The sequence below is a fragment of the Botryllus schlosseri genome, chromosome 1 (assembly GCF_051294905.1).
Source record: "Botryllus schlosseri isolate E-star chromosome 1, Bs_hap1, whole genome shotgun sequence".
Lineage (NCBI taxonomy): Eukaryota > Metazoa > Chordata > Ascidiacea > Stolidobranchia > Styelidae > Botryllus > Botryllus schlosseri.
In genome coordinates, this window is record NC_137236.1 from 40,883,928 (window position 1) to 40,908,217 (window position 24,290).

The window sequence follows — 24,290 nt, forward strand, 5'->3', positions numbered from 1 at the left end:
ATCCTGTCTTTTAATCAAGCGCGTACCTTGTCCCAGGCATGTTGTATATAATGTGGCATATCTGTCTCATCTTATTCTGAACCCATATCCACGCGAAATAATGCTTTTTTTGTGGTTTATCACGTGACTTGGCACTATTTGAGAGAGCGTAGACTCATTTGCGTTGTCACTTTCGGATGGAGGGTCCATGACTGGTTATTCATTAGTAATTTAGTGTGAGTCAGTTTGATTGATTGCTAATCATTTCAATACACCACAAGGCTGTGATATAATGAAGGATAGGAAGGTGTCGAAACGACTTGGAGTAGTCTTCGAAATCAAACACCCATCTGGCCTAGGCGGTGTGAAAATAGTCATGAGATCCATGACTATCATGTAAATTGTACAGTATTTTCCCGCGATATGTCAAAACAATATCGCCTCGAACTATTTTCAAGCGGACCAAAGAGAAAATGCCACCTGAATAACGCGAATTTGTTGCCGGTGATGAGGGCGGTCTTCCAGGAGATGACGCTGGTGAGCAACCGAGTCGCCGTGGTTAGTGTCGCATTTCGGCACTTGACTCCGTTTCAGTAATCGTCAAAACACACACTATCTACAATGCGATGCAATGAACGGATAGGAGGACGCCGAACCACCAGTTGCGGTTGCAGTAATGGTTCATCCACTGGCGTAGCCAGGGGGGGCGAAAGGGGCGGTCACCCCCCCAAATTTCTTGAAAATTTTCGTAAAATCAATAGATATTAGACTATTTTGGGGCAAATGTATGCAACCTAAAATTTTTCTTCGCGCTTCGCGCGATTTAGTGTCCGTTCATGTCTTAATTTTATTATCGGTATCACGAAAAAAATTATTCCGCAAACACCCATTATTGAATTTAGCTGCATTCTCAATTATAAGAATACAACCGTACCAGTAGATGCACTAGAGTAGCCTGAGGTCGTTGGGTTGATTGAATCTGTAGGAGTGTCAGTTCAGTATGGGGGTTGGGGACTGTTAGCTCCGGCAACTTCCGTCCCGGGACACACGAAGATATATAAAGTAGGCTACATGCGACTCCGCAAAGTGCGCTCCCAAAATGATTGACGACCATAAAACCGACCCATGTATTCCGAAGCCTTCGATATAGATTTTCGGGTGCTTAAATGGCTGGCACCTAATGATCCTGTCCCTGCAATCAGATCCCTCCAACATAAACGCAACTGGCACAGGAAAATATCACCACCTCCCGTTAAAAATTGCTAATTTGAAATTGAACGAGTCTGATCAAAGGAGTTTTTTTAATTTGGTCTGGTATGTATCAGCGATTTCAATCTTTAAAGTAGCGTCAATCTCTACCAGAGGTTACGCCCAAACCGTGCTTCAACGGAGTAATAAGAATGGACACCACTTGCTCATATAGACGTACCAATATTATTGATCAAATTCTTTCATTTTTTCAAAAAACATTTATGCTCCGCGCGACTAGGGCCGAAATTCACACTGATTGTTCATCACTTTATGTCAGCGATTTGGGCTCGTCCGTGCAACGACCGCCTTTGGCAACTGGAAGCTTCCATAGAGTATGTGTGTGTGTGTGCGTCTAAAAATCGTATGTATAAAGGGTAGTGATGAAATTGCCTATGGCAGGATGTACGGTTCTGCGAGATGTTCCCACGGGAGATATCCCCTAAAGTCATAACCCCCCCCCCCTAATTTTCTGGCTACGACCTTACGTGTGCTCGATCTCTTGAGTGGTGACAGCATTCTACGCAAGTCATCAAGTAACAGCAATAAGTGACAACTGTCTCGTCCGGCGTCCACCCTCAATAGAACAGGGGCGGCCAACCCATGGCCCGCGAGAAGGTTTTGAGATGCCCGCGGGTTCATTCTCGAAATTACTAGTATTATCAACAAATAAATCACCAAAACCGAATAACTAAAATTTGATTAGCCTGACCGCGAAATTTGGGATTTTGCCGACTAAAATATCAGTTCCGAGTTCCGACGCATTGGCGTAGCCAGGGGCCAGCCACATTTTCGCAGATCGTGGTATATGACTATATAATGAACAATATTTCGCGCGGCTAGGTCGGGGATCGACACCAAGTCTTCGTGTCATAATTGTTATTGATTTTGATCCGTATAATATAAGTATTGTTTCAACGTTACCTATTATCCGGTACGCTCCTATCGGAAGACTAAAAAAGCTCATCACCATTCAAGTGGCCCACGCAATGGTTCGTAAGTCTCATGTGGCCCTTTGGCCACCCTGCTCTAGAAACTCTAAATAGTCTTGCCGTGTGGTATGAACATATTGCTCAAGATGTAGATATATAATTAATTGCCCGCTGAATGTTTGATGACACCACTTCTATCAGCCCTGCCGGTAAATCTGATAATGATAACGTATTTGCAATATGCAAATACCAATATAATGAACCAATTTCATTCAATAACCATGAAAAATTTTCGCGCTTCGCGCGAAAGTGTTGTCGTCCTGGTTTTCCACAATCATCATTTGATCACATCCGTCTGTGAGTGGAATATATGTAACGACCGCCCCAGATGTTGTGTTAATCATCCAATAAGCGCCCAAGTCCATCGATTTTACCTATTTTTTCCTTATCTTTAAGGGGGGGGTCATTTACTTCATCGAATTTTTCGCCCCCCCCCCCAAATAGTTTTTCTGGCTACGCCCTTGGGTTCATCTCGGCATAGTGCCCGATTTCACAGTTCCTTTTTTCGATGTTATTCTCTATTCCGCGGCTCTTTCCATTCCTTGTGAGTGCGCTCTTTCATTGCGTCTTTTTTTATTAGTCTTTATAATAATTGGTACTATCCAGTGTTGGGATGACTCGAGTCATGACTTGACTCGAGTCAGACTAGAGTCACCTTTTTCGTATGACTTGACTGGATTCGAGTCACTTTGCTAAAATGACTTGACTTGACTTGACTCGGCGTATCAGAAATGTGGATTGACTCGTGACTCGGAGCAAAATTCACGAGTCAATTTCAAGTCATCAAGTAAAAATCACCTTTTCTTGCATCTTGCATCTTGTTCGCCAAACTTTTGTGTAACCCATGAGAGCGACCGATCATTAAATGATTGTGCGTTTTACTGAGCCCCCAATATTCTCCCACAAAGATATTGACCACAAACGAAGTGATCGAAGCTACAGCTTAAGTTGTCGTGAACTAGAAGTAAAGTAATTTCATAGCCAAATATATATTTGTGATCTCTGCTCCTACCTTAACCGAACCTCTTGTTTTATTGAAATTGTAATCGAATATAGTTTATATACTCCTCAACCATCGGCGCAGACTCGAATTGTATCATATCAATATGTATAAATGGGTAATGTATTGCATTTTCTCAATTCGTTTCTCGATTCTCTATCTTGGTTGGTAGCTATAAAATGAGGCTATGCAATTACTTATGTAGTTCAACAGTTCTATGTTTATGTGAGCGATACAGCCCCTTATTGCATGTATATTCAACTCTATATTCGTTCATCGGTTCAGAATCAATGACCAATCAATCTGTTACTCAGAGACCTAGCGAAATGCAATGACGTAATCATGCTTCATATTTCTAAAAGGCAACTTGACTTGAATTTTGACTTGACTCGTGACTTGACTTGACTTGACTCGACTTGACTCGAGTCACCTCCAAAAATCGACTGACTTGAATTGACTCGAGTCACCTTCGAAAATCGATTGACTTGACTTGACTCGAGTCAAAATGTTTAATGACTCGAAATGTCTCGTGACTCGAAGGTAGTGACTTGATCCCAACACTGGTACTATCTACACAAAATCCGAGGACAACCTCCGCCTCCAAGAGTCTTTTTAAAATCCAAAGAGTACAGCTTAAGTAGTTCGACATTCAAAACTGGAAGTACTCTAAAAAACATAACCAATTGAGTAAGTACTTCGTTGCTTACCACTTCTGAGAATTATGCAGTATAAACTCAAACATTATATCTAATATAAGTTCCTCAACGAGCCTGAATATTTGTATTGGCAAAATATATATGGGAATGGCCACATTCGCACAGTATACATATTCTACAATGATGTAGCACGCGAATACCTAATATTTGGCCACAGTGCCTGTAATCTATTAAACAAGAGTACCAGGAGACCCCTCTATTAACGCCACTGTCTGACTGTCACCAACAGCTGTCAAATCCACACGAACAGCATTCTAGTCAGTCCGCGTGTATACAACCATGGAAGATGACAATAAAATAACACCTCTTATTCAGAATCACGCTGTCCAAGCGAAATAGTGTAATGGTGATGCGTCCGGCCTCACGATCGGTAGAACGAGTCATAATTTCTAATCCTATAGCCGGCGACTCAAGCGCTCCAAAGTTGACCGCTTATTCGAAAGCTACTGTAGCGCTGATTCCGAAAAGGAGCATTATATTCTGATCAGAGCAATGTAACCACTCAAAAACAGCCCCTGGATATCAATAGTCACCAAAGACTAGGAAATTGTCACCCGCAGTTATCATGCTTGGCGCTCAGCAACCACGGATAGCGTGGAGGAGAAAAAACGGGGGTGCAGACTAGGTGACCTAAGGGTCGCGTCGCATCTCCGTCGTCAAAGTATAGAGGATGTACATCTTCTATGGTCAAAGCATCTCGATGGTGCAGGCGAAAAAGAATATCATCTCTCTGTGTCTCTCAATAGGCGAATATTTTAGGCCTACGAAATCCCTTACCACAGCGTACCAAGTTATTTCATAACAGTGAAATCGGACTCAATTTCATTTCATTTTTAATAAGCTGTAACTGTGTGCCAATAATTTCCTCAACCTTGTAGCCGCGGTAGATTTTTTACAAAAGAGTCAGTGCTCGGCGTAACAGTGGCGCGTTTCAGGTGTTATTCCTTATATCAAATTCCCTATATTACCAGCACTCAGGTTACCGAACATGAATCGATATTAACTATACCTTCAGACATTGTTTTACAAGCCGCAAATTCCTAAGATAAATTACGGGTAACGGCCAGTTGCTTCGGTCAGTAATTAGCCATAAAAAGTAAGTGTTAAGGTGATGATTTGTTAACAATAAAAGCGGTCTATTTATCTCGGTGCTCGAGAGGTGGATTTTGTAATAGATTGTTTACGATCTTTACGCGAGAGAATCGCGTTCCAAGCGGAGCGAGACGACGACAGTTAACCCTCTCCCGTGCCTCATTATCAGGTGCGTTCGTTCAATAGGATGTTCCTCTGGACCATATTATATTAATATGTATTAATTTTTAATAGTATAAGGGTCATAGGTTGAGTTAGGAAAATGCTTTTTCCTGAGGGTTTAAAGTTTAAACTTTCCATTTCTCTGAAATTGAGCGTTGTATTATTACGAACCTTCCAAATTACCCGAAATCGGGTATTTGTTAAAATTGCCAATCTTTTAGATTAGTCAAACTCATGTTGCCAATTTTGTTACCTGATATTGATGTTTTTATTCTATAATTTGGTTGTTTTAACGGTTACCATATTATACTGAGCCCGACCGGTACTGTGACACCAAATGTTGATGAAGATGATATATTCTGTCTACCAAATTTGTTGGTAATTGCCACCAATTAGCAACTAATTGCATGAAGGAATAGGAGCAGCCGTTTCCTGATGCCATACAAATACCATCGTGTCAAGCAGTCTTTGACAACTAGATAATTCAAGTTGTCTGATTCGACTCATCAGAGCGAGATGCCGGTGATCTCATTTTAATATAATTTGGTAAAGGTTTCTAATTCTAATCTAATTTCTCGTGTTACTGAAAATGGTATCGGAGAACTGTATGCTGCTAAACGAGTCACGTTTGGTGTAAAAGCATTTCCTCTGATTTAATATGAGCTGAAATTGATTTTGTTGTATTTATGATAAATTCGGGCTTTAATTCAATTTCCATGTTGTTGCGAATTCAGCAACACTAATTCTAATATATGTAAACGCCGACAAATTCTCCAGTGATCTTACTCTGGTGTCAAGGCAGGGACCAAATTCGTATAGTAAGCGCGCATACCATTTCATCTTTAACAGCCAGACGCCGGTAAGACGTACACAGCGGTAACCAATTTATCCTTTGATCATTGCTAAATACCACGGTTGTTCTGTGTAATACATATCATTACCTACTTAATTGTATCATTCCAGCACTGCATAATCAGCCCAGTACTCGTCGACAGCATGTTGGTTTTTGTAATCTGACACTTGTACGGTTTGCATCGGCCGCATTAACATTTTAATTCGACATTCGACAACACACAGTATGAACTTTCATTTGTTGCACCTGCAGCTCCGTGATATCTGCATTGATGATAATTTGTTCCGTCTGGTTCGGGATTTAATTGGCTTACCGCAACCGGTAGGTTATTCCAGCGATATCTAAAACTAGATATCCCTGGGTTATTCGTACTTCAACTTTGGAAGCCACCAGTCGCGTTTGATGAAACTGAAGGGGATAGTGATGTCAAAGGCGTTGCCTAGCATAGCTCACGCTGCACATAATAAGTATGATGCAAAATATATTCACAGATGCGACATAATAGCTATGTATAGATGAGCGATTTCCTCCATACTTCAATACAGATAAAATATGAGTTTTCTTTATCTAATACCACACAGAGATGATCGGTCATATTGATATTTATAATGCATCATGCGGAATTTTGATGCAGTCATGTACAAATCGAAGCCTAGATTAGGTAGTAACTCGAATATTCTCTCAACAAAAAGTTTCGAGACACTTCTTGGAAGATTGCATGTCAGTTGCACAGCATGCTATTGTGCAGTCTCTAATTTCAAATTTATCGTATGTATAAAAGTGTATATATTTGATTCAAGTCAGCCAACTTAAAACCCATGCTGGAAAGAGAGAGTACTTCGCCATCTCCGTCTCGTTGGGTTCTCAAAGCTCAGTGATTTCGATTTGGCTGAAGATATAGGCTCGATGCCCCACAGCCCTACCTCTTTAGTCGGGTTTTGGACCATTTCTGGTTTGCCCGCCAGGAGACAGACAACGGTAAGTGTAACTACTGAGCCAACAAGCTAACTCATACTGCTTAGGGTTACCATATTTTGGAAATGGGAAAGAGGATACTTTTTCAGAATTTTCAGACTTGCAAAACCGGAGGAGAATTCTGAAAAAATTTATCCGTTGACCAACGTTTCTCGGTTGACTAAAGAAAGAAGAAAAAATTGGTCAACTTTTCGCTCAGCTTCAGAAATACCCGCCGGAGCGTCACTTCGGTGCTGATTTACGGCATCTCAGTCGAATTTGGCTATCAATATGACCAAAATTCTCAAAAAAGAGGACAAAAGAGCGTCCTCCGATGACATTTTCAAAAAAGTCAAAAAAGAGGACAAATCCTCTTAAAAGAGGACGTATGGTAACCCTAATACTGCTGACATATCAACCTCACTTATCGGCACCTGCGTCATACATTTTCATCACTGGTAATTTTATGTTATCCATTATTTGTTTCCATCCAGTGTGCACTGTGCACTGCGCAGCGTGCCTGTGCAATAGGGCTGTTCAAAAATAACCTTTTTTCCTGAATCTTGCTGATTACTTGATTAAATCGTTAGGTTGCCTTAAAAAACGACGCACACCAAATTTGAATTCATTCCAACCAATATTTTCGGATTTCGTAGAGTTTGAAAATTTTGTATTTGCCCAAAAATGCAAAAATTTTTTTTTTTTCAAATTTTTCTGCCAACCCCATTAAATTGTTGCGCTGTTTTCAAAAACGTTGCAAAACAAATTTGACTCAATTCGAAGCCGTAGAAGTGGAGTTAAATCAGTTTTTCTTTGATAATTCTGGGATTATCCTTGATTAGTGGATCATCCCAGAATTATTTTCAAAAAACTTGAATAACTCCGCTTCTGCAGCTTGGAATTGAGTCAAATTTGTTTTCCATCGTTTTTGAAGACAGCGCAACAATTTCATAAGGTTGGAAGGAAAATTTGAAAAAAATTCTTTTTTGCATTTTTAGGCAAATTCAAAATTTTCAAACTCTACGAAATCCGCGAATATTGGTTGGAATGAATTCATATTTGGTGTGCGTCGTTTTTTAAGGCAACCTAACGATTTAATCAAGTAATCAGCAACATTCAGGAAAAAAGGTTATTTTTGAACAGCCCTACTGTGCAAGTGTGCATGCCTCTTATTTACATCGCCGAGCCTCAGGTGGGTGTCTGATTTCAAAGACTACTCCAAGTCGTTTCTAGACCTTCCTGTCTTTTCATTGTATCGCAGTTTTGTGGTATCTTGGAATTATGAAATTATTAGGATGGTTGATTACTAATGATAATAACCGGACCCTCGTATGTGGTCAAGTTACGACTTACGATAAGGTGACAAAGGTATACCGCTTAGGTTCCGCTTTCAAATCTTGGATCGTAGTTATGCCTCGACTTGAGTGTACTGGCGACCTCAATCTCGTACGACGCGTCAATTCAGAGCAATTTTATCTATTACCCGTGTGCAGTACATGACAGTGTATCGCTACTATTTTACTCGTAGCATAATTACATTCCAGGACCGACAATATACAGTACACGCTTTCCATCTAATTGCTTAATTATTCCTTCGCACATTTTGCCTAATTTAATGGCAATGTATCGGCTTGGTATTTAATTCGCCAGTCGTCAATTAGATGCAGAGTCTAGTATCAAGTGTCTGTCGCGAGAATAACTTTGTGTTGGATGATATACGAGGCTCGACCGAACGTATAGTACCTGAAATTGGCGTTAAACGGTTCGCCGCAACCTGTGGTGTAGGAATTGTAACCGCTACCGGTGTTTTGAAACCGAAAATATGGTGAACATTCAATCATGCTCTTTGTGACTTCGTGTTTTAATGACTGCAACAGTATGTGGCGCTATACTGTAGTTTTGATGGCGGATTGAAATGATATCTCCAGAATCCAAAATCGGTTTATCATCAGAATGCAGTTTGTAGAGTCCATAACTAATGCAAGGCATGTTGTCTAGGATGCAATATGCATTGATTTCAAGATATACTACTCTTCGAAGTTCCAACAAAATGCCTGTCTTGGCCGTCCGAGTCTCGAGTCGAATGACCTGATGGTCGAGTGATGCGTAATCACTCAAGTACAAGTCGACTCAATACACAAGTTGCCTCAAGTCGATTCAAGTCATTTTCCATGTCTTAGAAAATGACTTAAGTCAAGTTAAGTCACGAAAATTCGCGACTCGAGTCATTACTACAGCGAGGCATGGACCGAAACCGCATTGGATATCCGGTAGGATTTTCTAGTTTGTGGCGGAGCCGGTTCGGAGCTGGATCAGTACTTTTTCTGATACGTCCGGAGTCGGATCGGAGCCGCGGATCAGTACTTTTCTCTAAGAATAGGGCAGCCTTACCCTCTTCATTGAAATAAACCAAATGATAAGTCCAAGTCGGCATAATTACATCAGATAAGGGTTGGGCTATATCTCTGAGTTTTTAATTAGCCTACCTGTTTGCATTTTTTAAATCAATATTCACTACCATCCTGTGAGTACATAATTATTATCAGGACTTTTCGGGCCGGATCACGGTCATATCTAGAATCCGGCCTAGGGGCCGGACCAGAACTTTAAAAAAACAATATCGGCGTAGGACCAGAGTATTTGTCGATCCGAACCGCACTAGTCGGTACAACCTCGGTGCCAACGCTGGCTAGTGACAACTTTGACCGCCTTTGCTAGATACAGCGAAAGCAGTTATATGTCACTATTATCGCGTGAGCGCATAAAAATAACTTATCCTACTAAGAATAAGGAGCAGGCTAAATTCATTTGAAGAATTCCGCCGATATTGATTCCGGTCACGTAATACAAGACCGTGAATTATATATCGAAACCGCAGTAACAATTAAAGCCACGATTGCCCGCTACTGTTTTGCTACAAGCAACCGGAATACAGCCTGTTTCGGATGAAATTTGTCGTAACTAGTGACTTCGCTCGGAAACAGAGATCATGACCCGATAGATTCGTGTGGCGAAAACCCTTTTTTAGCTTTAATGATAGACGTGGGGGTTCAAAACCGGTATACTTACAGAGTATAGGGCAGGTGTCCATTGATGATGCAACTAGAGTTCAATGTTAAAGCTATATACTGTAAACGTAGCCAGCGTTGTTACTCGGTGGTGGCCGATTTCGAAATTGCAATATGCATTTTCGCGACGAACGCAAAACGACTAATTATTGGAGTATTTGACTGTATTAAGGTAAGCATCGCCTTCCTGGACCCTGGGCGGTGCGAAACCCTAGTGGTCCAATGCAAATACTTTCCAATCACTGTCTCATGAACCCAGGAAGAGTATGACCGCCAGGCCTTCATATTCCGACCCCGGGATCTGGTACCGCACCGACGGGCCAGTATCCCATGCACAACCATGGTGGCGAGGGCAATCTTGTGGCCGCAGACTCAAGCCCCTCTAAGCCTGGTTATGCAAACTCGTTGCACCTTCCGCTAAGAGAGAAAAAAGAAGGTAAAATGCGAGCAACCGCGACGGGAAATCTGTGTCCCATGACACAGAGGACCCGATACGGGGGGAGGTTTACCTTGAAAAAATAATTAAAAAAACGACTAATTATTAGAAATACCATATGTCAGAGGATTTTTCCTCTTTTTTAATGAAAACCGAAATGTCCTCCGAGGACACCCTAACGTCCTCTGTTTTCGCAAATCGTCCTTTTTATTGCCGCTGGTGACATAGAGACAGCTAAAATTTGTGATATCGGCAGAAAAGACACGTGTAAACTGGCTTCCTATACGATTGATGTTTTCCGTAATAATCACCCATTTGAATGTCTGTTGATGTCCACCCTGGCATTAATAGCTATGCTGAACAGTTCTTGGAAATAAACCACATGCCAAGACCAAGTTGACAAAATTACTTCAGACTATGGTTGGGCTTGATCTTTGACTTTTTAATTTACTATTTGATTTGTTTCAATCACTATTCAATATCAATCTGTGAGTAGACGAATATTATCGGAGTTTTTTGAACCGGGTCACCCAGCCTGTAGGAGCCGGACCGGAGTCAGACCGGAGGTTTGAAAAACAGGATAGGAGTTGGATCAGAGAATTTGTAGATCCGTCGCGCACTCGTTACCATACGTCCTATAGGAGGGTTTGTAGCTTTGAGAGCCAGGCGATTGTACGTACATCGACAACTAACACGGTCAACGCTTATTGATTTTACGCAGGAGCGGATCTTTCGGGGGACGACTTATGAAAATTACCTTTTTAAGTTTTTAGTCAACCCAATAATATTTCCCGCAAACAAGTCAAATTCCTCGTTTTCTCGTCCACTGTGATATCTTTTGTAACTTGTAGAAAGTATCCTCGTTTTCAGATCTCAAAATAATGTAACCCTAGTTACTCTGATACATTGGATAATTGGCGAGGTTATTTTGACTATTTCCCTGATACAAGTGTTGTTAAGTTACCCCAAAACTACTTTATGATGTTCAGAATTCAATCTATAAAATGTAAGTTGCGTTGCTCTAAAATCTATAGTCAAGTAAAAGCGGAAACAGTATAAAAAAAATACCAATTTGATCAAGTTATAGCGCATTCAGTACTCCGAAAAGGCAGAGTTACTTCGTTAAATGACCAATTCTGATAACTATATAGTTCTGCATGTGATGTGTAATATTCTAGTAACTAGTTGAATAGCATACATCCGCTTATGTAAAAATAGTAGCACACAGCTAAACTAATAACTAGTTATTTAATCTGTAAAATTTGACAGAGCTCGTCCTGTACTCGGTCAAGTCATTATAACCTAACATGGGAAGCATTAGTTATATATTTATCCTTTGCATTCTAGTCTGTGTTTAGAAAGGACTATTTGAAGTAAGTTCAATCGTGTTGTAATCATAATGTATATTTAAGGTGTTTTATGTTATGAATTCCTAGGAGATGTGCAACTTCAACTTCTTGCGTTGTTACCAGACTTATACAACGACTGGATTTTCGAATTGCGCATCTAAAACTAGAACTAGAACTGCTCACTTTTCAAGTCTCGCAACTAAAATGGGAATAAGAACTAATGAAGACCATATAAAAAATCCGCAACTAACCAAAATATAACCAACTAGACTCGATTCCGAAGTAACTAATACGAATTACCGAATTGCTAAGAAATATTGTATATAGAGCCGGCATTTCAAAAGAACTGGACTTCGACCCCAAAATTCCACCTCACGGCTACCCCGCTGTTAGTAGGGCTGACTCTGAGCTAGCAGCGGCCGTAAAAACATCAGACGACACGCCAAACGACAACACGTGTTTCTAGTTGTTTGCAACTATTTTTAATCTTCAACTAGAACTAGAGTTAAAACTACTCAGCTTTTCAAAGCCCATGAGTAGAACTGGAACTAGATCTAGAACTAATCGAAAAATCAGTGATTAGTTGACCGTCAATTGACTATTGGTAGTTTGAACAAGTCTATAGTTGTTACGCTACTACCGCGTTGTACTTGATCGTAGCCGGATCGAGTTTCCGTAAGGCTACTTGTCGCGGTGCGCGTTTCATAGATAGCGGTAAAGTTACCGCATAATCCGCGCGCCCCTTTAAAATTCTAGGAAGCAGAAATCTGATATTTTACCTCAACTATTCAAGCGCCGCAGCCATCTCGTCTTCACAACCATGTCCACTGTAAACAAAGGCGCTAATCGCAATAATAGCGCAACGTGCTGCCGTCTGTCGCGAACGGGTTAACCATATCGAGAGGGGTCCTGAACGTCAGTCGAGCATCCCTTTATAAACCGGCTCTTTGAGCGGAATAGTTGAGATAGACGTTGGCGGAAAGCAAGCCACACTTAGTAGGTTCACACAGCCTCAGGCATCGCTACGGTGTTGGAACACGCCGTGACAGTAATTTCACTTCGCGGATACGATTAGAAAGCATTTATCTCATAATTTCGCGCAAGATGGGCTAAAGAATGCAGGCAGTGTTCAATATCACTCACTGTAAGACCGTATTACAGCCTGCGCTATAGTAGAAACGATATAATGCCTGCGTTACAGGGTACTTATGTGATGCTTCGTAGATACGTGAGTTAGCATTTAATAGCAGTATTGATTTCGTTTTATGACCGTATATACCTCAAGAACAATGCAGCAATCATTTTTGTAAGCTGCGGTACCATAAAAATTTGATGACTGCTATCAAACTATTTATGTCATATTGTCTACACTGGTAGATTGTTAACGATGACAATGTATACTATGACGAGCCGATTAGCAGATGGCTACTCTATACAAGTTGTTATATTGTTTGGAGGGATAGATTTCTAGTGAAGATTGGTAGTTTGCTGTGAAAAGCGACGTTCGTACCACGATTATCTCTGTAGTAACGCAGAAATATCTTGGTATTGTTGAAGTTCAGCCTGGGATGTTGTATGTTGTATGCCTGTATCCATATTTGCTATTAGAAAGACAATGTGCATTTGGCTGTCGGATACATTTCGACCGAAATTTCGTACTACTGGATACAAATACAGATATACGACCTTTCAGGTCGGCCGATTCGTCAAATAAATCATATCCAATAACGAATATAGTTAATCTAATAAGCATAATGCTGTTTCATGTAGTACGTAAAATTTTACTGCTGAAAATTCAGTAAAGTTGGCATGGATTGCCTCGCAAGACTTGACGTAGAGCTATGCGGGACCTAACGTGTTTCTTTAGCATTCTAGTACCGTTTGAGGACTGGCGTGTGAATGAGGGGGATTATTTCGAAGTCATTTTTTTTCATATTCGAGGCCTGGGACCGATCGCTGTTTCGGGGTTTTGTATTTCTCAAGCCCCTAATCAGCGTGCCGACCCGTGATCTACGCAATCGCAATCAGTCTTTAAGCTAGTAAAAGCTTCATACCTGATTTATCACATTGCGAGCTGTCGCATTCAACCATTCAGTTATATTACTTTATATAAAATACTATTATACTAATAATTTCATAAATTCGAAACATCACAAGATTGCGATACAATAGGAAGGTGTCGAAACGAGTTGGAGTATTCTTTCAATCAAACACTCTCCTTGACCTAAAGAACATGTAAATAAATGCGTTTACACTAAATTAAAAGGTACAGAAGATAACATAAATAGGACATTCGACGAAAACGAAGTGTCGTATGTCAGTAGGCGAAATATTTTGTTGGATCGTGGTGCAGTAATCTCGAGCGTAGACTGGTTCCGAATTTATGGTTCCGAAGACGATTTTTAGCATTCTGCGACGCCGACCGAACGTGACACGTTTATTTGCTGTGCGTGAGAGTATTTTCGATAACCCACACGCTCCCATTCTCGGGACATCGTACTCACCCATAATCGAGATACATTACTGTATTATGGCTATTAATTGTGCGTATCGCTTTCCGCTCGCTATTATTAGGAAATCGCATATCACGATTTTGATCTTCAGCATTTTAGGTGCTCTAATGCCGGAAACAATGTTCGCATATAGAGACTCTCGATGACAACAGAAATATCATAGACTGAGCGTATTGCTCAGTTGCAGACTTCGACAATTAGATAATTCTATTTGTCTTATTGGGCTAATATAAGCGCAACGCTGCTAATCTAATTCTAATCGACAAGATAGCGTAATGGTGAAGCGTCCGGCTTCTTGACCGGTACGTTGTGGGTTCGATCCCCGGTCGGGTCAGACCAAAGACCTGATTAGTAACACTGGTATCCATGTTTCCTGTTTCCATCCCTGCTTGGCGCTCATGCATTACTGGGATAGCATGGTGAGGTGGTACATCATGCACTCATGATATGCATATGCACAGATCGTGTGTATGTGTATCATGAGTCGGTGAATATGCCGCAAAAACATCAAGGACAAAAATAAACTACGTCCTTTCCTTCCTTTCCTAATCTATGCCCTTATTTTGATTATAATCTAATCCATGCTTGCTGTACAGACATTTGCTATTCTTATCCTATGATTTGATATTAATGGAACTTGATTCAGTGTCATGTTATCGTGAATTCAGTAATTCGAGTTCTACTTCTACTCTAATTTGGAAAACAAAACTTTGTAGCTGTAATTTCAATTGTAATGTAATTTGGAAAAGGTGAACATTTTCTAGTTTTCCAAGTCTGCTCAGTTTTGCCCTTGCCCGGTGGAATTTCGGCTAGCAAGTTTGCGTATACATTTTATCTCTTGCTGATTGTGTTTTGTATCGGAGAATGTGTTGTGAGTCATACATTCATGAGATATCTATAAATCAGCGTTTGTGTGCACAGGACTCAGGAGTATCGGTTTGAGTATTGCAGTGTTGTTGGCTCAGACCGAAAGTGTAAATTTCATTCACCGGACGCATAACATGTCTTATCTGTATTCTATTAGGCTTATACACGAGCAGTATAGTCGTAAAACAAGTATTATGATCGCAAATCGAGATTTTTCTGTTCCATCGCTCAAGATTTGAAAGTGTTAATATAGCATGTTTGTAACTAGCGGTATTCGTAGCTTCCCTAACTATCTGTATAAGCTTTCTTGACATTGTGATCGCCGCGGGCATCTGCGACTATCAAACAAAAATAAGTTGAGTAATGAAAATCCGCTGGTAGACCTGTGAAAAGCTACCTTATCGTTGTGTTGATACCAATGACGTTAGGCGCTGCTAAGAATTCAATCGGGTATTACTGTTCGTTCAACAATCGACAGTATCGATAGTGATATGGTTGTTACAAGTCGCAATATGTGTGTATCATGCTATCCGAATCCTATACGGCTATATACCCGATAGTTCATGAGATTATGAGATCATTTGGACTATGATTTATTCGGAGTTACACACCGCAGACCGCATATGCGCAGATATCCAAACACGGAGGACATGACGCTGTTTGTTATTGAAAGCCACGTCTGAGACAGTTGTTTTTGGAATAGGATGTTCAATACTGTACACTGAAGCCCACACACAACACCGCATTATGACGTGTTATGACGATGCATTCCATGATTTCGCTCAGTACACCATCGGGTTTACCATACCGAAAGCCGATACGCCTTTGTAGCAGGGAACCATTAAGCCAGTGACGGCAAAAAGTTTGAAAATTGCCGATAAATTGCGGGCGTAATTTGTCTCCGACATGCGATGTGACACGCGCATCCAAGAAGCGATTGTCGCGTTCGAAACCGATTACATTCCGTGGTTATGAGTCTTTATTGAAAAGGGTATAACTGCGTCGGTCACGATATTGTATACCAGTCGGGGTAGTTGTTGCGATGAGTCATAGCGTCCAGGACACGGGCCATAGCTATTGTTCGACTGAAGATGTCGATGGACAAAGCGAGCCAAGTGATAGCTAGACAATGTGTGATGTATCCAAGGCGGTTTGACCAGCGTCCTTCAAGAAGTGGTACACTGGTAGTATATACTTGACAGACCGATTCTAGCAGACTTATACAACTAAATAATATTTGAACAGCTTCTTTGAGGTACAGAACTTCAATATACAATGAATTATATGAATATGCTATTCAACTAAATAATACTGCGAAATCTTTCCATGCTATAGTTTTAATTCAGATCTGATTTATATCAGAATATATCACGGGCAGAGAAAACCAGTGCCGAGCCGCCATCAGCCACAGCGTGTCCGGTAATTAGAAAACTTTATATGAACTGAGCTTAGTTTTTGGGTCATTTCGGAATTAAATTCAATTTCCGAGTTTTCGCGAATTCAGTAATTCTAATTCCAATCTAATTTGGAAAGAAGCTGTGTAACTAAAATTATAATTGTAATCGCATGTGGAATAGCTAAGAAAATTCTAGTTATCGGCTCTAGATTCAAGTTGGCCTGCGTATTTTACGAGACGCATTGAATTCGCATGCAATAAATATAGTAGTTACCTTTAAAGTCAGGCGAGACCGTGTTTATGATGTGCTGATTTTATACGCCAGTCAGAAAATACAATCTCCACGCCTGTGTTTATTAGGAACTTTCTTTGATAACGAATATGAATATATTTTCGGAAACAGAATTGTTCCAAGTCAACAAAGGCATGTTATTTCTGATAAGTCCCCGTTGTTCATTTGTATATTCAAAATTTCGAGCCAATCACGATCACCCGGTGTTTGTCCAACGTGTTCTACTTCCAAAGCCCTTTTCTTGTGGGTCTTTTGAAAAGCAATCCTCTGTGCTCGCCTATTTATGTCAAGCAGTAGTGTTATCAATGGCACGATTCAATTCAAACCATACGAACTATTTTACGAACAGAAACCCGTTCGCACCAAATGCGGATTATGTCCGATTGTCCGTTTACGCATGCGGGCCCAAACCAGAATCAGTGAGTATGTTGCATTGTTTTGTAATTGTCCACTAAAGAAGGACGTCGTTACGTATTTGTTACGTTCTGTATTGAACCAAGAATATGCGTTCACTGTCGATTACGTCTTCTATATTTCTAAACACACCACGCCTTTTCAAATTTTTGTGCTCGAGGCATCTAGATTGTTGTCTGCGTGTATGTAAATTAACGATTAACTCCATGCGTCGAACTCGACTCCATGTGATTTTAAATTTGAATTATTTCTGCGATAGCCCGTCAGAGCAATAAGGCGATACATATTTGTGTATCCCGACTAAATGTACAGTTGATACGGAACTTTTTAACAATAACACGCGTAGGTTAATGGATATTCTGTATCTGTAATCTGCAAATCGTCTTTTACTGTTGATGTGTGGCACTCACTGAGTCACCGGTAACGCTATTGCCGCAACAGGCGCGCACTTTCATATTCCACAGGCTTCTTATTTGGTATAATGAAAATATCCTGATATCTCCCAGTATTGGTAACGCGTTCCGTATCTGCTTATCTGCTTCTTGAGGTTAATAGGCCACGCCGCAACATCAAGGGCTACGAATCTTCATTTCCGAAAGCAGCGTGTTATGACGCCGTCAATTTGGAACAGTGTTCTCTGTTCAGTCGGTGTCGATTTTCATCCACTTCCAAGGAAGCTTATTTGCGAGTTATGCAATCCCCTTGCATTGTACGAATGTATGCCGAATACCTTCACCGCAGTGTCTGTGTAGTCGAGAAGGAAACCTAGTTTGTACAAAATTGTGTTAGCGGTATAATATATTTAGAATCTGATTACAACCGCTTAGCAGACCTGGACAATATAATTCTAATCTAATTTTTGAAATGTTTCTATGGTCTAATTTGTGAGTCTTCTGTAAATGCTACAAGAGAGCTTTATAGTGCGATACGAGCCAGACATTTTCCATATTCAATGAACTCTGAATTGACGCGAACTGAACTTGATTTTCGGTGTAGTTCTAATTCGGAATTTGATTCAATTTCCAAGGTTATGCGAATCCCGCAATTCTAATTCCCGTCTAATTTGGAAAATATATTATCTAACTATAATTTTAATTCTAATCTAATTTGGAAAAACGGTATATTTTCCCTTTGTTCTTCTCTGTGCTGCTCAGGGCAGACGAATATATCGATAGAGCGATATCTAGCTAGCAAACTATAATACGAATGGAGAGTGGTGCCAACTACCATCCCTAGTTATACTCGTATCTTACAAATGTGGTCTTCGGAAACCTTACGGAACAGCGGCACTGTGAAATCGATTTATTTTATTGAATTATTACGATTTCTGTCTATTTTTGATCGTCCTTTCGTTTCTTGTACACAACCGGTATAGCTAGTTTCCTGTTGGCCGACTTGACAACTGCGGCGACGTAACGTAACTGATACGCGGTAGCGGATTGATAGATCAGGTTGCCAGTAATAGCCTTTTACAAGCCTAATGATTTCCCATTATCGTTATTTGAAGGTTGGGTACCATCGAAACTTTCCGCCTCGGTAACAGTACGCATTCGTAGCAATTTCCTGCTTCCTAGCATTTGAGGATACCAGCTGATCAGGGTCATTGTGCGGTAACCAATACATATAATGGAGTCGTCACATTTCGCTGACTTGGTACGCGGGGATGAGACAAGAGACAACAAGACGATAACTATAGTGATTGATATGAGATATTAGCTATTCACTTGGTGTTGGAAGGTTTTAGTATAAAGGATTTATTCTAATTACTGCTCAACGGAAATCATCAGTCTATCATGCCATTGCCTGAACATGTGGTTTATATTATCAATTTCTTGCATGTATTACGGGACGTGATTGTCATCGATCCCCTCGCAAGCATAAGATCAGATGATTGGTATCCATCACAATTGTAAGTGTTCGGTAGATCATTTGTCGAACAATGTAACCTCAGCCCAAGTTGTTAGTGAACACTGAATAGTTTGCCGTTCCGCCGGGTATTTGATTTGAGTCTGGTAGGGAAAAAATCGTTTTCTAGTTAACACAAATGGATTTTCTTCTCCTTATCGCAAATCAAATAAATCTCTGCGCGCAGCTAAGATTTGGCGCGAAATTCCAGTTTCAACTTACAGTCATCAGTATTTCATTGTTCGTGATGGTGACAGTGCATAATGCACAGTTTTACTTTATATTGTCATATCTAAACGGTGTAGCGTATTTAACGAAATTTTTCAGGGAGGTGTAGAAATAATATTGTATTATTTATGATGGTTACAAATCTTTCCAGCCTTATTATGTTATGTGTCGTTTTGATTCTTGAATTGTCTTTTTTGTAGGAACTGTACTTCCTTATTCATCAACTCATTTTATCTGTGGTATTTGACTCGTTTCAAATTGCGATTATTCGACTTAAATACCTCTTTCGTACGTTAGCAGTAGACTATGCAAATATTTCTTCAACCGTCCGAATCTGAGACATTGTATCTATTTTCCAGTTTTCGGTAACAAAAATTAATGTATAACCGGACGCTACCCCTTCCAAAGGGCGTCAGCATATTCTCATGATCCCCTCGCGGGAGAACCAAGATGGTTGAGCCTCAAAACGACAAGGCTAGCGTAAACGACACTGGTGTTCTATCCAAAGAATCTAAAGTAGACTGGGGCGACGCACAAGGCGAGACGACCGATTACTGGGACATATCCGGCGGTAGTGAGATGGACCTTGCGTCACACAGCGGAACCATGAAAATCGAAATCCTACAGAAATCTACTTGCGATAATGACAATGTCAATCCATCGACAGCAGAAGGTATTGCAATGGCGAGAAAGACTACGTACTGTGAAAACGAACAAAGTGCAATGAAACGTAACCCAGTCGACGAAAACGGCAACCTTAAATATAATCATAATAACAACAACAATTTTTCAAACCCGTACGCGGAGGATATATCAAACAACGGCCCCAGTTGTGAGCATGTCGATATTGGTGCATATGACAATAAAAACTGTAACACAATGCCACATCAGACGTCGAGTCACTCTGTGGGAATCAAGCACGATAATGGAGAGGGCCCGGAAAACGATGTAAACCACACTGTATCCGATAACATAGACACATCAGGTGCTAAGGACAATTGCGCTGACGATGATAACAAAGCGCCTTTGTCCATACGGGAGGTAATGCTTCAAGACGCCGAGTGTATCGAGGAAAGGTTTCGAATTGACCGTAAAAAACTGGAGCAGATGCTGCAAGCCGCTACTGAAGGTCGCGGCCAAACCGGCGAGGCGTTCTTCCAGACAATAATGGACGAAACGCAGACTTTCATAACATGGCCTTCCAAATTAAAAATAGGCGCAAAATCCAAGAAAGACCCGCACATCCGCATATGCGGCAAACCGGACCGCATCAAAGAAGCGAGACAGCGCATCATGGCCTGCTTAGACACGAAAAGCAACCGAGTCACGGTAAAAATGGACGTGTCCCACACCGAACACTCTCATGTGATAGGAAAAGGTGGTAATAACATCAAAAGGGTCATGCAGGAGACAGGGTGTCACATACATTTCCCGGACTCAAACCGCAACACAGCGGGCGAGAAAAGCAACCAGGTGTCAATCACAGGGCATCCGGAAGGCGTGGAAAACGCAAGGTTAAAGATACGCACCTTGTTGCCAATCGTGCTTCAATTCGAGATTCCAAACAACGGATTACCAATCCCCGACTTAAACTCACCTTTGATAAAACACTTAGTCCTCGTTAACGGGATAAGCATTCAGTTCAAGCAACGCGCTAAAGTATACTCGACTAGTTGTACAGTACGCGGGTCTGCCGACAACACAGAAGGATTAAAAGCCGGAATTCAAACTCTAATGAACCACATTGCAGGATCTCAGCTCCCTGCGACTACTCAAATCGAAATCGCGCCCCAGCACCACAACTACATGTTGTCTAAATCAGGGGTAAACGTGACTTCAATTACGCAAGCTACAGGTGCTAGAATTATATTCCCAGACCCGTCTGCTTTGCCGAAGAAAAGCACTGTGTATGTCAGCGGTAGCGTGGATTCTGTGATTCTAGCTCGCCACAAATTGATGGGATGTCTTCCGTTGTTGCTGATGTTCGACACGAAAGAAGATTCGTCCAATGCGTCAAATGATTCGCTAGGCATCGCGAGTCTTATGGAGTCCTTGGAGGTGTCTATTAACATCAAGTCAAAACCGAAACAGCCCAGCAAAACTGTCATCATCAAGGGCCTTGAATACAACATATATAACATGTTCGAAGCCCGTGCCAAAATCCTAGGGTTAGACTCAAGCGGAGTGGTGCGCCCGTCTCAGTCTATGTCGCCGAAGTTGAACCGAAACCCTGTAATGACCCCGACCCCTGTCATTTTGCTGTCGCATTCACACGTGCCAACGCCCACTGTACAAGCAGCCGTCATTGGTATTCCCGAGCAAAAGACAGCCACGCCTATCACAAATGTGGTGCTGGGTGGTCAGAATTACGTGTTAACGCGTAACATATCATCAAACGCACCCACGCCGAGGCCGTTATCAACTGTGTCTACACTACAAACTCCTTCGCAAAGCCCCTTCCCTACTTCACCCAATGCACATATCAATATGAACCATTCAAAGGCAGAGCATTTCAACGACGACTTGCGTCGTAATTCGTACGACATAGCCAACCAAATCGCCTCGCCTTTACTGGTGAATCGCAATACTAATCAGTATCACACGGTGAACGTAACTACGGCTGAAGACATGCAAAGACATATAGACAGGAAGTTAGGAATTATGGGTAATCAATCTGTTCCTATGGTCGGATCAAATCAGCAAGGATCTCAAAATAATACAGGCTTTCAACAGTCGAATTTTCATCCTTTGTACATGAACGGGGGTAATTCTTACGAAAACGGAAGAGTCATGATGTCTCCTCCTTACGAACCAAACGGATTCCATTCGGTTCAAAGGGTGGACAGTGGACAAATGGACCAGAAAATACATAATCAGAACACAGGACGTTTTGGAAACGGCCAAGGTATCATCACAGATGAGGAATACTTGAGACACCAACTCGGTATTACAAAACACCACGGCATGCCAAATTCTATCGACACTGCAAACAATACGCCAATCCACACCAGCCCACAACCAAACCGAATGACCTATAACCCAAGCGTGACATCACCGGACAGTATTACCGAATCCAGAGCGTCTCTGACTTCAAATCGGAACAGCCCGGTCATATCCGGACGTAATCCAAGGATAACCGCCGGTTTTGATCATTTCGAGGAGAGCGTAGTAACACAGGTGTCGCCTTCCGGTAGTTCCGTGTCTGGATTTCAGTCTTTGGCGAATCGCGATTTAAGCAACATATCACCCATTAGTAACCCACACCGCAGTCCGCAGATAGTGTTAACCCAAAACTCGCAAGGTACCTTCGATAGCAACGGTATCACCAGTAGTGGCGATCTTACAGAGATATCTTCCGGACCACCGCCTGGATTTGAGGGATTCACTCCATCCGGGACTCCTATTATCAAAACGACCGATTATGACGACTTGTACAAACGCGCCAAAAAGGCGATGGAAAATAAACCTGTACAGTCAGAAGTTCGAACTCCAACCGACATTTGGTCCGGGTATGGTTTCTCGAAATCGATGCCTTTCGAGATGAAAGAGGAATTGAAGAAGTTAGCTGCATCTTCAAAAGGTAACTACAGAACCAATCTTCCTACCACGTATGAAAACGGCGAGTCAGGCCGAAACCAGCCTTCTCCTGTAGAGGAAGAAGGAGAATACAGCACAGAAAACACAACTCCAAACCATTTACGCGTGCCTTCCAATACATCCAAGGGAAATTCAAGCTTAGCGGCATGGAGACGCCGCCGTATGGAGAACATGGCTCTTTCGTTCGGAGGCAACATGGGTATGAACTACATGTCAACAGTGCAGAGGCCTACGCCGCAAAAGCATTCAGCTTTCACTATAGTCAACCCCAACGAGAGCCTGAACAGACCTAACAATAGCCCGTCGCATTCAGAAGAAATGATGCAACAACCCCAGAGACATGTGTTAAATTCACCTTTTGCAAACAGCGGGAACGAATCAACGCTAGCGTCGTTGTCCGATAAACAAAACTGTGATAACAGAACGGCAATGAACAGCACCCCGTCTATCCAAGACAGCTTAGGTCTGAGCGTCAATTCGGCTGTTACATCCACTAAAGTCGAACCTGATATATCAGACGTGCTGAACAGGCTTGAATTATCTAAGTACATCCAAGTCTTCCAACAACAAGAAGTCGATTACCAGACCTTTTTAACTTTGACCGACTCGGATTTAAAAGAGCTGGGCATCACCGTGTTTGGGCCTAGGAAAAAGATCCTTCTGGCTATCAAGGATCTCAACGGAGGCCGAGACGTATTTGGAGGCGCGGCTGGCCAGGATACACCGGCGCACGAAAATATCAGCGATCAAATGCTGCAGGTGTGTTGAAGCTTAGCCGCTTAATCTTAATTACCAAGCCTTAAAGCGGCTTCCTACCCGGTCAGCCGTTTCGTAATTGATGGGGTTATTGCGTGTTTTGTGAAGGGCGAGAGTTTCGTGTTGGTATCTTAACGAGGGTGACTTGCTTTATTCTGGCATGCTCGTTTCATGTGATGACATTGAACGAGTGACTGTTTGTAGGTGTGGAATCAATCTGAGTATCCTGCGGTTTTTATTCGAACACCATTTCGACCTAATAATTTGATTCCATCCTCCCACCGTAAAAGAGGTGCGAAATTCTCAAATCCACCCCCGTTTCTAGTCCGGTTACGATTGAGTTTTATGGCATAATTATGAGATTTGCCTGCTTCTTGTTAAGCGTTTTGATCCGGCGAACTGAGTTTAGAATTGAATTTTGGCACAACACCGTTTAGGGTGGCGGAATTTATAGTGAGTGAGAATTTATATTC

At 41.5% G+C, this 24,290-nt stretch overlaps 1 protein-coding gene and 2 long non-coding RNA genes across 6 annotated transcripts in view; 2 read left to right on the forward strand and 1 right to left on the reverse strand.

Annotated features, from left to right (window-relative positions):
• The window catches only part of LOC145436382 (protein bicaudal C homolog 1-like), a 788,516-nt gene that overhangs the window by 475,525 nt on the left and 288,701 nt on the right, over positions 1-24,290 (forward strand). For 3 of the 4 annotated variants that reach the window (XR_013914302.1, XR_013914301.1, XM_080313729.1), the window contains exon 1: positions 19,029-23,820. Coding sequence is in view for 2 of the 4 variants with exons in the window: in XM_080313729.1 (XP_080169855.1) it covers positions 19,915-23,820 (3,906 nt within the window). In the remaining 2 variants the exon portion in view is untranslated. Of the gene's footprint in view, positions 1-19,028; positions 23,821-24,290 lie in introns of those variants that run through there. The other variant, XM_080313734.1, reaches the window with a different exon arrangement.
• The window catches only part of LOC145436956 (uncharacterized), a 416,296-nt gene that overhangs the window by 99,543 nt on the left and 292,463 nt on the right, over positions 1-24,290 (reverse strand). The gene's annotated exons all lie outside the window — the stretch shown is intronic.
• LOC145437004 (uncharacterized) overlaps positions 7,205-24,290 on the forward strand; it is a 214,972-nt gene continuing 197,886 nt past the window's right edge. Inside the window, exon 1 of the long non-coding RNA XR_013914534.1 lies at positions 7,205-7,387. This is a non-coding gene — a long non-coding RNA (uncharacterized LOC145437004). The remainder of the gene's footprint in view (positions 7,388-24,290) is intronic.